The sequence below is a fragment of the Macaca mulatta genome, chromosome 11 (genome assembly GCF_049350105.2).
Source record: "Macaca mulatta isolate MMU2019108-1 chromosome 11, T2T-MMU8v2.0, whole genome shotgun sequence".
In the NCBI taxonomy this organism is placed as follows: Eukaryota; Metazoa; Chordata; class Mammalia; order Primates; family Cercopithecidae; genus Macaca; species Macaca mulatta.
The window spans coordinates 114,884,314-114,897,034 of NC_133416.1; the positions used below are offsets into that span (position 1 = coordinate 114,884,314).

Sequence of the window (12,721 nt, forward strand, 5' to 3'; positions counted from 1 at the left end):
GCGCTCTGCCCTGGCAGCGACCCTGTGCGGAGACAAGAGCGTGTGGCCGCAGCGAGGCTGTGGTCCCGCCCGCTGCGGCCGGGTTTCTAGCCTGACACGCCCTTGACCTAAGGATCATGAACCGCAGCCGCCAGGTGACGTGCGTGGCCTGGGTCCGCTGCGGCGTGGCCAAAGAGACACCAGACAAGGTGAGGCCTGGTCGCTGGGAGACAAGGGGAGCAGCGTCTTTACTGCACTGCGGGTCTGCCCGGCTAGGGGAACGTGGACCCAGAACTTGGGGAGTTGGCTGGTGCGACTGGCTGGGGTGAGGGCGGCTTTGCCCCGATTGTCGCGATTAGAGCTGCGGTTCAGAGAGTCTGGTTCGCCTGAGCCTGGGGAGTCAGGGGCCGCGCCTCCTCACTGTTCCCACCCTCAAGCCCAGCCCCATCCCCATCCCCAAATTCGCAAGCACGTGGACGTAGCGGGCCGGAAAGGCGTAAGCTGCTGTTTTGGTAATACCCCCCAAAGGCTTTTTGACCACACCGCAGCTTCACTAGCACCCAAATGCATTTTCAAGCGTAAGTGGGAAGAGAGCATGAAAACTCCACTTTCCACTCCTGTGCTCCGTGTCTGAAGGAGTGAGGATGAGTGTGGTGTAGAAAAACAGGTGTGGAGACTAAGATGTCGTGAGGCTGGGGGATGAATTGGGAATTTCTTGCAGTAATCCAGGTGAGATGTTGATGGTGGCAGTGAGGATGAGAGGTAAATGTAACACTGAAAAACCTACAGGAGTTGAAGACTAAGACTGTAGCAGAGGTGAAGATTACTTAATTCACTCATTGGATACTAAGAGCTTTCTGTAGGCCAGGCATTGTTCAGGGTCCTGGGATAGGCATAAACAAAACAGAAAAAGTCCCTGCGTTTATGGAGTCGACATGTGCACATATAGTATGTCAGTGGGAGTAAGTGCAACCAAACAGTAAAAGGGCTTGATTTGAATGTAATTGACCAAGATAATAATGATGGTGATAGGAATGTGATTGGCTTGGACATGGAGTTAACAGGAATGAGGGATGGGAGTAGTCCCAGTAGTTGTAAATTCCACCTGGGCACAGACTGTGTTTTATTTACCACGGTTTCTCCAGGGTTTGGTTGATGGTAGGCACTCGGTGTATATTTATAGAATAGGGACGGAAAATTATCTCACAAAAAATTGTTGGAGGAAACAGTTATTAAAAAGAGACATAGCCTTTCAAATACTTGAAGACAGTGATTTCCAAGAGAGTCTACGCATTGAAAATCTCACACTTGGGGAGGTTAAAAAAATACTGATGTTTATGTCCCACTCCCAAGTATTGTGTTGTAATTAGCCTGGAGTGTAGCCTAAATTATTTAAGATTCCCTAGGTGATTCTAATGTACAGACAAGTCTGGGAACCAATATTTGAGGAGTTTATAGGAAAAAGAGGTTGAATTTATTTTATGAAATCCCAGAACGGAAAACTTGGACCAAATAAGAGAAATTGGAGAAGCCAGTTGCGGTGTCTCGTGCCCGTAATCCCAGTCATTCAGGAAGCTGAGGTGGGAGGATCGCATGAGCCCAGGAGTTCACAGCTGCAGAGAGCTGTGACTGTGCCACATCTCTTAAAAATTAAAATTAAAGCCAGGCGTGGTGGCTCACGCCTGTAATCCCAGCACTTTGGGAGGCTGAGGCAGGTGGATCACCTGAGGTCAGGAGTTCCAGACCAGCCTGGCCAACATGGTGAAACCCGTCTCTACTAAAATACAAAAATTAGCCGGGCATGGTAGTGCGCGCCTGTAATCCCAGCTACTGGGGAGACTGAGGTGGGAGGTTCACTTGAACCCGGGAGGCGGAGGCTGCAGTGAGCCGAGATCACACCACTGCACTCCAGCCTGGGCTACAAAGCAAGACTCCCTCTCAAAAAAAAAAAAAAAAAAAAATTAAAAATAAAAATAAATAAACCGGACAAATAAGCATCTTTTAATCAAGTAACTAATTTCCGGAGCTATCCCACAATGGAATTCTCAAGAGGATTTCCATATTACTAGAGGCATTGTAGTGGAAACTAGGTGATTGATTTATTCATCAGTCATTAAGCGTCACCACCGTTGGCCAGGCACTGAACTACGTGCTGAGGTATACAATGGCAAGCCAGTTTCTGTCTTCAGAGAGCTTACAGTTTAGTTGTAATAGGGGTGTTTTTGTTTCTGTTTGATACAGTCTTGCTCTATAACCCAGGCTGGAGTGCAGTGGTGCATTCATGGCTCACTGCAGCCTCAACCTCCTGGGTTCCAAGTAATCCGACCACCTCAGTCTCTTGAAGTGACTACAGGTGTGTACCACCATGCCTGACTAATTTTTTAATTTTCTATAGAGATGGGGATCTCCCAGTGTTCCCCAGGCTGGTCTCAAACTCCTGGGCTCAGGGAATCCTCCCACCTCAGCCTTCCAAAGTGCTGGGATTACAGGCGTGAGCCACTGCACTCAGCCGTGATAGGGGTGTTTTTAAAAGGTACTGAAACATTGATTAGGTGAGGGAATGTCAGTTGTGAAGTAGAGAGATTGAATTCAGCTTTGAACCTGGTAATATTAGGCTAAAGGATATTCAGGTGGGAAGTCTTGTAGGCAGTTGGAGAAATGGAAAATGGAATACAAGATTAGAGAGAAGAAAGTTTGGAGTAATCAGTTCAGAGGTGGTGGTTTCAGTCTTGAGAATGAATGAGCTTTGCAAGGACGTGAGCCTGATGAGTGACGGTGTGGCAGTGATAATAGGGAAAAGAACAGAGGACTAGGCCAGGCGCAGTGGGTCACGCCTATAATCCCAGCACTTTGGAAGGCCGAGGCAGGTGGATCACGAGGTGAGGGGTTCGAGACCAGCCTGACCAACATGGTGAGACCCCTGTCTCTACTAAAAATACAAAAATTATCCAGGCATGGTGGCACATGCCTGTAATCCCAGCTACTCAGGAGGCTGAGGCAGGAGAATCGCTTGAACCCAGGAGGCGGAGGTTGCAGTGAGCCGAGATAGCGCCATTGCACTCCAGCCTGGGTGACACAGTGACACTCTGTCTCAAAAAAAACCCAAAAAAAACAGAAAACAGAGGACTAATTTAAGGGTGGTTTGTTAAGGAATGCCCCCAGGGAAGAGAGGGAGGTGCCCTAGATAGGGTCAGAGATAGTTGGAAGAAAACCAGAGGAGTACCACAGAGCCACTTTACCAAAACCAGTCTTTGGGGTTTTAAGACTGAGAGGTAGAGTAGAATGAGCATGAATTTTTGAAGTTTCAGGTGGGGAGGGATCTTAATTATAAGGATCTATGAAATCTATATTTTTTTTTTTTTTTTTTTGAGACGGAGTCTCACTCTGTCGCCCAGGCTGGAGTGCAGTGGCGCGATCTCGGCTCACTGCAAGCTCCGCCTCCCGGGTTCACGCCATTCTCCTGCCTCAGCCTCCCGAGTAGCTGGGACTACAGGCGCCCACAACCGCGCCCGGCTAATTTTTTGTATTTTTAGTAGAGACGGGGTTTCACCGTGGTCTCGATCTCCTGACCTTGTGATCCGCCCGCCTCGGCCTCCCAAAGTGCTGGGATTACAGGCGTGAGCCACCGCGCCCGGCGAAATCTATATTTTTTTAATGTAGAGTCTAGATGTTTGATTCTTATCTTGATGACATTGCTTGGCATTACATTTTACATTTGTTTGCAAACTACTTTTTAATTCAAAGAATTCTGATGATTTCCTTACACATATTGTAATGAAATCTTTGCTCTCTTACAGGTAGAGCTGAGTAAAGAAGAAGTAAAACGTCTCATTGCTGAGGCAAAGGAGAAATTGCAGTTAAGTTTAGGACCAGATGAAATCTGCATCTTAAATGATGACCAGGTGTGGTCTTGTTATTGGAAGGTGCCATTTGGGTGATTCTCTTTTTCTTTCTCTGCTCATAGAGAAGGTGGTGGTGGCAGTGATGAAGAGGAGATAGGCAGTCCTTCAGAAGATGGCATGCAGAGTGCACGCACCCAGGCACGCCCAAGAGAGCCCCTGGAGGATGGTGACCCAGAGGATGACAGGACGCTCGATGAGGATGAGCTGGCTGAGTACGACTTAGATAAATATGATGAGGAAGATGACCCAGGTTAGAGCGTATCCACTTCTACTGGTTTGTAATTATAAGCTTAATATGTTGGATCATGTTTGTGGTGTTCCAAAGCTTTACTCTTAGATTTTATTGTTCTTGATATCAGTAAGATAATCTGGTTGAAGACTTGGGCAGACAGCATGATTCCTAAACTAGTTTAGAAGATAAACTTTAACTCACTAATGTAAGATACAAATCTAGGATCTAAAAAAAAAAAGTACGGTGTATTTTATTGCATATATCAGGTTTAATCATTTGTAACCCACTTGTGAGTTTTTGTATGTAGTTACAATGCTATGGTGTGCTTGAACTTATATCCACGTACCTTTTCCTCAACTGCAGTCGGTTTTCTCAGAATACAGTAGTGCCCCCTTATCCACGGTTTTGCTTTCTTTGGTTTCAGTTAGCCACAGTCAACTACAGTCTGAAAATAGGTGAGTAAAGTACAGTTTTTTGAGAGAGATGACTTTCATATAACTTTTATTACAGTATATTATTATAATTATTTGATTCCTAGGTACATATAGGAAAAACAATGTATATAAGGTTTGTGTACTATCTGCGGTTTTAGACCACCACTAAGCGTCTTGGAATGTATCCCCTGTGGATAAGGGGGGACTACTGTGTGCATTTTGAGATGCTGTTGTTGGAGATAATTAGAAAAGGAGACCAGGTGCGGTGACTCACCCCTGTAATCTCGGCACTTTGGGAGGCCAAGACGGGTGGATCACTTGAGGTCAGGAGTTCAAGACCAGCCTGGCCAACGTGGCGAAACCCCGTCTCTACTAAAAATACAAAAATTAGCCAGGCATGGTGGCAGGCCCCTGTAATCCCAGCTACTCAGGAGGCTGAGGCAGGAGAATTGCTTGAACCTGGGAGGTGGAGGCTGCAGTGAGCCAAGATCGTACCACTGCGCTCCAGCCTGGGTAACACAGTGAGACTGCATCTCAAAAAGCAAAAGAAAATCATGGGTGGGAAGAGAAAAAGGAAATAGAGCAGAAGACAGATTAGAATTAGAAGTTTGTATAGAAAGCCTTGCGGGGGAATAAAGTGAGCTGAGATGACAACTATGTATATTGCTTTTCTGAGGGAAGTAAGTATAAAGATGAAAACGGTCTGACAAAAGCTGGGTAAGCTCGCTTTGTTTCTTTTGGAATGTGCTACCCTAAGTGGTTTGAGAAATAGGCATTTGGCACACTGAGCAGGTTAAATAAGTTATTTATTTAACTTGTAAATCTCAGTCTGCATATTTGGGAGCTGAAGGGACTCCTGGAATCCTGATAGCTAGAATCAGCTACTTCCAAGTTATAAAATCAAAATATAGATGATCTGAAACAAAAATTAACTCTTAATACAAATGTTATCTGTGACAAAGTAAAATCACAACTACCTGTTAAATCGCAGCTACCTGTTAAATTGGTGGTTAAAATACTACATAAGAAAGTCACAGCAGAGCTGAGCATGGTGGCTCATGTCTGTAATCCCAGCTACTTGGGAGGCTAAGGCAGCAGGATCGCTCAAGCCCAGGAGTTCAAGGCTGCAGTGAACTAAGATCACACTGCACTCCATCCTGGACGACAGTGAGACACCATGTCTAAATAATTTTAAAAGTTTTAAAGAGTCTTACAGCAATTATAATCAGACAATTAAAAATATCCGTGTTAGAGTATCATTGAAATGCTGAGTAAAATAATATACCTTTTGTGTGTATGAGACAGAATCTTGCTCTGTTGCCCAGGCTAGAGTGCTGTGGCGTGATCTCGGCTCACTGCAGCCTCCCAATCCCTAGTTCAAGCGATTCTCCTGCCTCAGCCTCCTGAGTGCTGAGATTACAGGCACACGCCACCACACCCAACTAATTTTTGTATTTTTAGTAGAGACGGGTTTCACCATGTTGGCCAGGATGGTCTCGATCTCCTGACCTCACGATCTGCCCGCCTTGGCCTGAAAAACTCCAGAGATGGGGAGAGGAAGGGTCAAAAATGACATTGAGGAAATAGTGTTAATTGTTAAAGCAAGGTAATACAAGGTTCATGATGCCCTCTCTACTAATGTTCATTTTTCAAAATTTCTATAATAGAACGTTTTAAAAAAATCAGACACATACGGGTTGATGGTGAGCACTTCCAGATACCCAATCTGTGGGGTATCTGGAAGAGCAGTGTGGTTGGAGTGTGTGCAGAATAGGACATGAGACATGGTCTGTGTTGGGCACAGGAAGAGCAGTAAACAACGGACATGCAATGAGAAATGAGGAAGTAGGTTCTGGATGGAGATGGGATTGACCAAAGTCAATTAGCTGTCTTGGCCTGAATGCCTCAGGCGGGGCATGTTTGAGCCCTGTAGATAACATTGTGGAGGTAGAACTGAGCCAAGTAAGAGGAAAATTTAGTGGAATGTGACAAACTATAGGAAGCCTTTAGTGCCAGAGCAGTGTTGAGCTTGACCTGATGTGTGTGATGGTAACAGCCTGGAAAAAGACCCAAAGAAGGGGAAATGCTTGGCAGGTTGATCTGCATGAGTGAAGCACAGAGAAGGTGGACGGGGAGTTGCTGGGAAGTCTGGGAAAAAGACTTACTGGGTCCCAGTAAACTTAGGATACCAGGCTTAGCAGTCTGTGTGTTCTCAGTGCGGGAGGAAATCATTAAAGGTTTTTGAGCATGGAACACATGATAATTGAACATGCACTTTAGGAAGTTAACTCTGGCAGCAGTGGAGAACAGGTTGGGAGATAGGGTGAATCTCTTAGAGGAGCAGAAACTTAAGACAAATTAGGCCAGAAGCAATGAGGGCCTGGCTTGGGGCACTAGGAATGAGGAGGAGAGGACATGGAAGAAAGGGATTGCAGAGGTAGCTGGGAGTTTTGCAGCATCCTTCCAGAATTGATATCTCTAGTTTCTGTCTTATTATTGGTGGTGTACCTCTTTTCCTTCAGACAAGAAGTAACCCTGATTTCTTCACTCCATCTGAATTGAATTGAATTGTCATTTATCCATTTTTCCATCTAGATGTTCATTCCTCCTTTTTCCTTGTTCCCTTGGCTAGCTGTCCTATGGATTACTATTAACTTCATTTTTCATTATCCACAGTACTTAGAAAGGAATCATTACCTCCATTTACCGGTGGCACACAGCTGGTTAAAGATGGTGCTGAGTTTTGACCACTCTCTGGCTCTAAAGCCTTCATTCTTTTCACTGCATCTTTTCTGTAGATACAGTCCAGTAGACGATAGTTTTTTCCACTGGACTCTGGGTTATGGGCTCCAACCTTGTTAGGGACAGAGTGCCATAGATATACAGAGAAACAAAGAGCTAACCCAGCCTGGAGAGATGGCATTCAGAATCATCTCTTTCTCATGTAGCAGAAATTGCTTTCTCTGTTGCTTATCAGATGTTTAAGACCTATCAGTCCTGCCTCCTCAAAGTGGCTTCCTCTAACAATTCAGTGTATCTTCCTTTCCTGAGTTATCCTTTGTTACTATTGTAGATGTGCCATAAAAGAACAATTTCATTTTCAAGTAAGTTTAGTGGAAAAAGCATACAGTATTTCATTTTTCATATGCTTATAAGGCATATTAGCATATCAGAACATGTGCAGTAGAGTAACCTGGTTAATTTTTTGAAACTAGTCATTTCTCAATTTTATTTGACCAGGCAACCCTTATTTATTGTGTTGATTTCAGTGTTTTAGGGTCATTTTATTTGCAGGTCCTCAAGGCTGCCTCTCTGTAGCACCTTCAGTCATGAATGCAGGGAGCTAGTAGAGAATCTCAAGAGAGTTCTCATATTTTCTAAAAGGGTCTAATTCCCTAATACAATTCTTTCATTGGAAGATCCTGAATTCCAAGACTGTCTGAAATCCATTCCAAAGGTCAAATACAAATGGCTTTTAAATTCCTGCTGCTTCTTATGTAGTTTCCGTTCCCAACTCTAGATGATCCAGAGTTAGTTATAAAATAGATGGTTGCATGTAAGTCCAAGAATGGATGTCATAGAAAAAATGTTTTTGTCAAGATGACGATTTTATTATTTTAGTTTGTCAATTTTTCTTACAGATGCTGAGACTCTTGGTGAATCTCTCTTGGGTCTTACGGTCTACGGGAGTAATGATCAAGATCCTTACGTTACTCTGAAAGATACAGTAAATATTTACATCGTTTTTCTAACTATGCTGTTAAGTGTTTGAAAAACCTTACTGGCTCTGTGCTTCTAGCCAATGACATGTTTTTCCTTTTACTTAGGAACAATATGAACGTGAAGATTTCTTGATTAAGCCCAGTGATAATCTCATAGTTTGTGGCCGAGCTGAACAGGACCAGTGCAATTTAGAGGTGCATGGTAAGTGACAAATTCCTAACTAAAAGATTTTCTAAGTGATGGTAAAATAATAAGTGAATTAGTTACCATTTCATTTTTAGGTGCCAAATCCTACTGTATCTTGCTTAAGTTGGTTACATAGTTAACTTTTACACAGGTGGCCAATTTCTTGGTTATTGTTCTGGACATGTGTAGTCCAGTACATCACTTTGGTATCTGAATTTTCTGTGGAAATAAGTCCCCTGGAAATTTTTCATAGGGGTGTCTTTTTTTGATTTTATATATAAATAGGGTCTCACTGTGTTGCCCAGGCTGTCCTGAACTGGGCTCAAGCAATCCTGCTTTGACCTCCCAAAGTGCTAGGTGCTGTATTACAGGTGTGAGCCACCACACCTGGCCTCATAGAGGTTTTTAATCTTTTATTCAAATAGGATTGCCTGTTTTTCACTGCCTGTTTCACTGCCTGGAAGTAAAACTGTATATGAAAATAGAAGGCTGGGTGCGGTGCCTCACACTTGTAATCCCAGCACTTTGGCAGGCTAAGGCAGGAGGATCGCTTGAGCCCATGAGTTCTAGGCTACAGTGAGCTATGATTCTGTGTTTGCGCCACTGTACTCCAGCCTGGGTGACAAAGAAAGACCCCATCTCTTAGGGAGATAAAAATGCATAATCCTATTCCCCTGAGTTAATAACTTGACACCTTGGATTTTTACTCCTAATTTATTTTCTGGCTATTTTTTCTTTATGTGGATTATACTGGATAGACAGGTTTTTCTCATGTTTTTTAAATAGTTATTTCAGATATTTCCCCTTTGCAAAACATTTTATTTTCTTCATAATAATTCAACACAAAGGGCCACATTTCTTTTTTGGAACCAAAACATCTTGATCACCTTTCCCACTTCAAGGAATATTTGTACCAAAGCCAGAAGCCAAAGCTTTGCAGTAATCAGAAGTAGGCATGAAAATAGGAATTTTTAAATTATATTTTTAAATGTTGCTGTTTTTGATTTAATATTAATTGAATGGCTTGCCTCACTGGTATTTTTAATGTAAAATCTGTTTTTTATATGCTAAAAGTAGACTTCCACAATGTCTGGAGCACTCTGACTACAGATTCTCCCTTTTGTTTTTCATGCCCCTTCCACTGTGCTCATTCATATCTTCAGACAAGTCCATCCTTGCCTGATACTGTCCTCCCCCAGCAGTCTTCAGATCGTCTTGAAACTTTGAAGATTCAAAGAGATTATGAGGCTGATAAGTCCTTTTGTTACAGGAAACACAGTTGCACAGCTTGAAAAAATAAAACCCTTAGGCTTAATGTTTATCGGCATCTTCTAGGTTGCTTCATCACAGCGCCCATTGTTTAGCTTGGATTTCTATAACTCTTCAGAATCTTTAAGGCTGTCCGTGGGAAGCCTGTAGATTAGGCCCATTTTATCCCATGGCTCATTGTGATCTATTTATGCATAGCAGGCAATTTAATGTGAAGTTATTCTTTCTAACTCTTGATATCTTTGAACTTTTACATATTTCAAATGAAAACCATTTGTTTACTTTGCTTTTAAGACCAATTCTAATTTCAAAAAATTGAGACCCTATTACAGTTTTTTTGGTCATCATTGATTTTTTTATGCATTCCTGAGAACTTATAGTCATTCCTTTGAACTCAGGATCAAAGAGGAGCTGAGAAAGAAGTTAAAGCTGTTGTATTTCCATTTCCTTCTAAGTTAGGTTATTATAGATATATTTTATTATTTGGGTTTGGAAGGAATTTCCAAATTCCCAGTATGTCTGTATAAGAATAACTTCAAATTTATATTCTAAAACTGATCCGAATATTGATCTCACGTGGTTAAGAGTATGTTTTAAAGTATTATTACCAATTTTATGTAAAATGTAAGCTGAGTATATCAAACATGGTTGAGGTTTTTGTAGGACCACAGTCTAATGATTTTGAACGTGAATTCTCATCATAGGGATATGATAGAACATTACACAAATCTGCTAATCCCAGGATCAATTCCAGAAGCAGCGATCTGAGGAATTAAAAATAAAATCCTTAACTTATTATATATTTACCTCTTTCTTAATAAAAGCATATGGGGAGGGGTTCTGATTAGTGGATTCTGTTTTATCAGTGTTTCAAATTTTAAAAAGACTTCTTAGTCGTTGATTTTACAGTGTTTTTGCTGCTTAACATTACAGCTGTGAATGTTAAGGAGCTGTTAGTTGCCATATTCCAAAAGGATGTTCTCGGGAGCTTTGTTTCTATTGTTCATCTTCATAAACCTTTTTTAAAAATATTAAGAATAATTTTTGATAAACATTTACATTTCCAAATATGAGTTATTTCTCTCCCGTCCTATTTTTTGTTTGTTCTTTTTGGCTTATAAGCAGCTAGACCATTAAAAGATAAAATAAGTACTTCTTGTGGAGACCTTATGAACATTTGTTTTCTGTGAATGACCTAGAAGACAGGACCATTTATCTGACAAGGATGCAGGTGGAGTATCAGATGTCAGTGTTCATTTTCTCCTGTGGGCTATGCCACAAGATGGGATTGTATTAGACAAGCAGAATTTTTGCCTAGTCATGATATTGGAATCTTTTTTTTTTTTTTTTTGAGATGGAGTCTCTCTCTCTCTGTTGCCCAGGCTGGAGTGCAGTGGTGCGATCTCAGCTCACTGCAACCTCCACCTCCTGGGTTCAAGCTATTCTCCTGCCTCAGCCTCCCTAGTAGCTGGGACTACAGGTGTGCACCACCATACCCAGCTAATTTTTGTATTTTCAGTAGACTTAAATTTTTGCTAATTTTGCTAATTTTTGCTAATTTTGTATTTTAAGTAGAGACGGGGTTTCATCATGTTGGCCAGGCTGGTCTTGAACTCCTGACCTCAAGTGATCTGCCCACCTTGGCCTCCCAAAGTATTGGGATTACAGGCGTGAGCCACCGTGCCCAGCCTGGAATCTCTTTATAATATCAGATGTCTCACTTTAAAGCACATGGCTCACATACATTTAATAGAATTTGGGTTTTTGAGTGGGATGTGATTTTTGATGACTTGTTCTGATGCATTAAAGTCTCTTTTCCCCATCTTTTCAGTTTATAATCAAGAAGAAGACTCTTTTTATGTACACCATGATATACTCTTGTCTGCATATCCTCTGAGTGTGGAATGGCTGAATTTTGATCCTAGCCCAGATGATTCTACCGGTAATTAGAAAACTTAAGGTTGTTCAGTGATTTCCAGTCTTATGTATTTTCTCCTAGCTCCATAAATTATGTATTCTCTTGAATGTTTTCAGAATTGTTGCTGATATTTTCTGAAGTTACTGTTGTTTTATGAAGTTAGAGTTCTTAACACACCATCACTTTATTGTTTGGGGTCCATAAATCCCCAGACTTTAGACAGGTAAGGAGGTAGCTGCTCTACTACAGGCTGAAGGACGGGGCCTGAAGCCTTTTGGACTGTAGAACTGTAAAGGTCCCATACAGACTCTGTATAAATGGCCTGATGTGTGAGATGTTACCAGCTAGATTTCAGTGGCATAACCTGTTTTAGAAAACATAAGGTAAAACCGAAATGAAGAGGCTTGTCACAAGTAATTAGGTTCTCATGTTAGTCTTTGTAACCACATCTGCACACTCTTAGTTGCCCCTGTCCGTACTTTTTAATAAAGGTAAACACTGATTATACTGTCAGTGCTTAATAAACACTGATTATACTCTTACATCTTGTTTGCAAACCTTGTTCACGATTCATGATCTGATCTGATCTGATCTTCATCCCCGCAGCACCCCATGAAGGAGGAAGGGAGGAGGGTTATTCTCATTATGTAAGTGAAAACACTGGGGCCAAGAGATTGAGCCTTTCTTACTCAAATTGTGGCCCAAAGACCAGCAGCAGCACAGCATGGTTATCACCTGTGAACTAGTTAGAACTGCCCACCCAGAACCACCTGAAATACAATCTGCATTTGTAATATTCAGATGCCGCATATGCATATAAGTTTGAGAAGCACTGCTCTAAAGCATTTTTCAGTTGATCTACAGTGTAATGTATTTGATTAGAAGTTCTGTATGTCTTTTTTTGTGTAATCATACATGCATTGTTTCCTCCCATAGGAAATTACATTGCTGTAGGAAACATGACCCCTGTTATTGAAGTGTGGGACCTTGATATAGTGGACTCTTTAGAGCCAGTCTTCACACTCGGAAGTAAACTTTCAAAAAAGAAGAAAAAGAAAGGAAAGAAGGTAAAGAAGTT

General features: G+C 41.9%; 1 protein-coding gene across 4 annotated transcripts in view; it reads left to right on the forward strand.

Annotated features, from left to right (window-relative positions):
- PWP1 (PWP1 homolog, endonuclein) overlaps positions 1 to 12,721 on the forward strand; it is a 25,040-nt gene continuing 12,319 nt past the window's right edge. Inside the window, exons 1-7 of one of the 4 annotated variants that reach the window (XM_015152683.3) lie at positions 1 to 188; positions 3,777 to 3,835; positions 3,944 to 4,131; positions 8,189 to 8,274; positions 8,375 to 8,471; positions 11,557 to 11,667; positions 12,580 to 12,710. In XM_015152683.3, coding sequence (XP_015008169.1) covers positions 117 to 188; positions 3,777 to 3,835; positions 3,944 to 4,131; positions 8,189 to 8,274; positions 8,375 to 8,471; positions 11,557 to 11,667; positions 12,580 to 12,710 — 744 coding nt within the window. In that variant the 5' untranslated portion in view covers positions 1 to 116. The remainder of the gene's footprint in view (positions 189 to 3,776; positions 3,836 to 3,943; positions 4,132 to 8,188; positions 8,275 to 8,374; positions 8,472 to 11,556; positions 11,668 to 12,579; positions 12,711 to 12,721) is intronic. The other 3 variants (XM_077954851.1, XM_077954853.1, XM_077954852.1) reach the window with 3 other exon arrangements.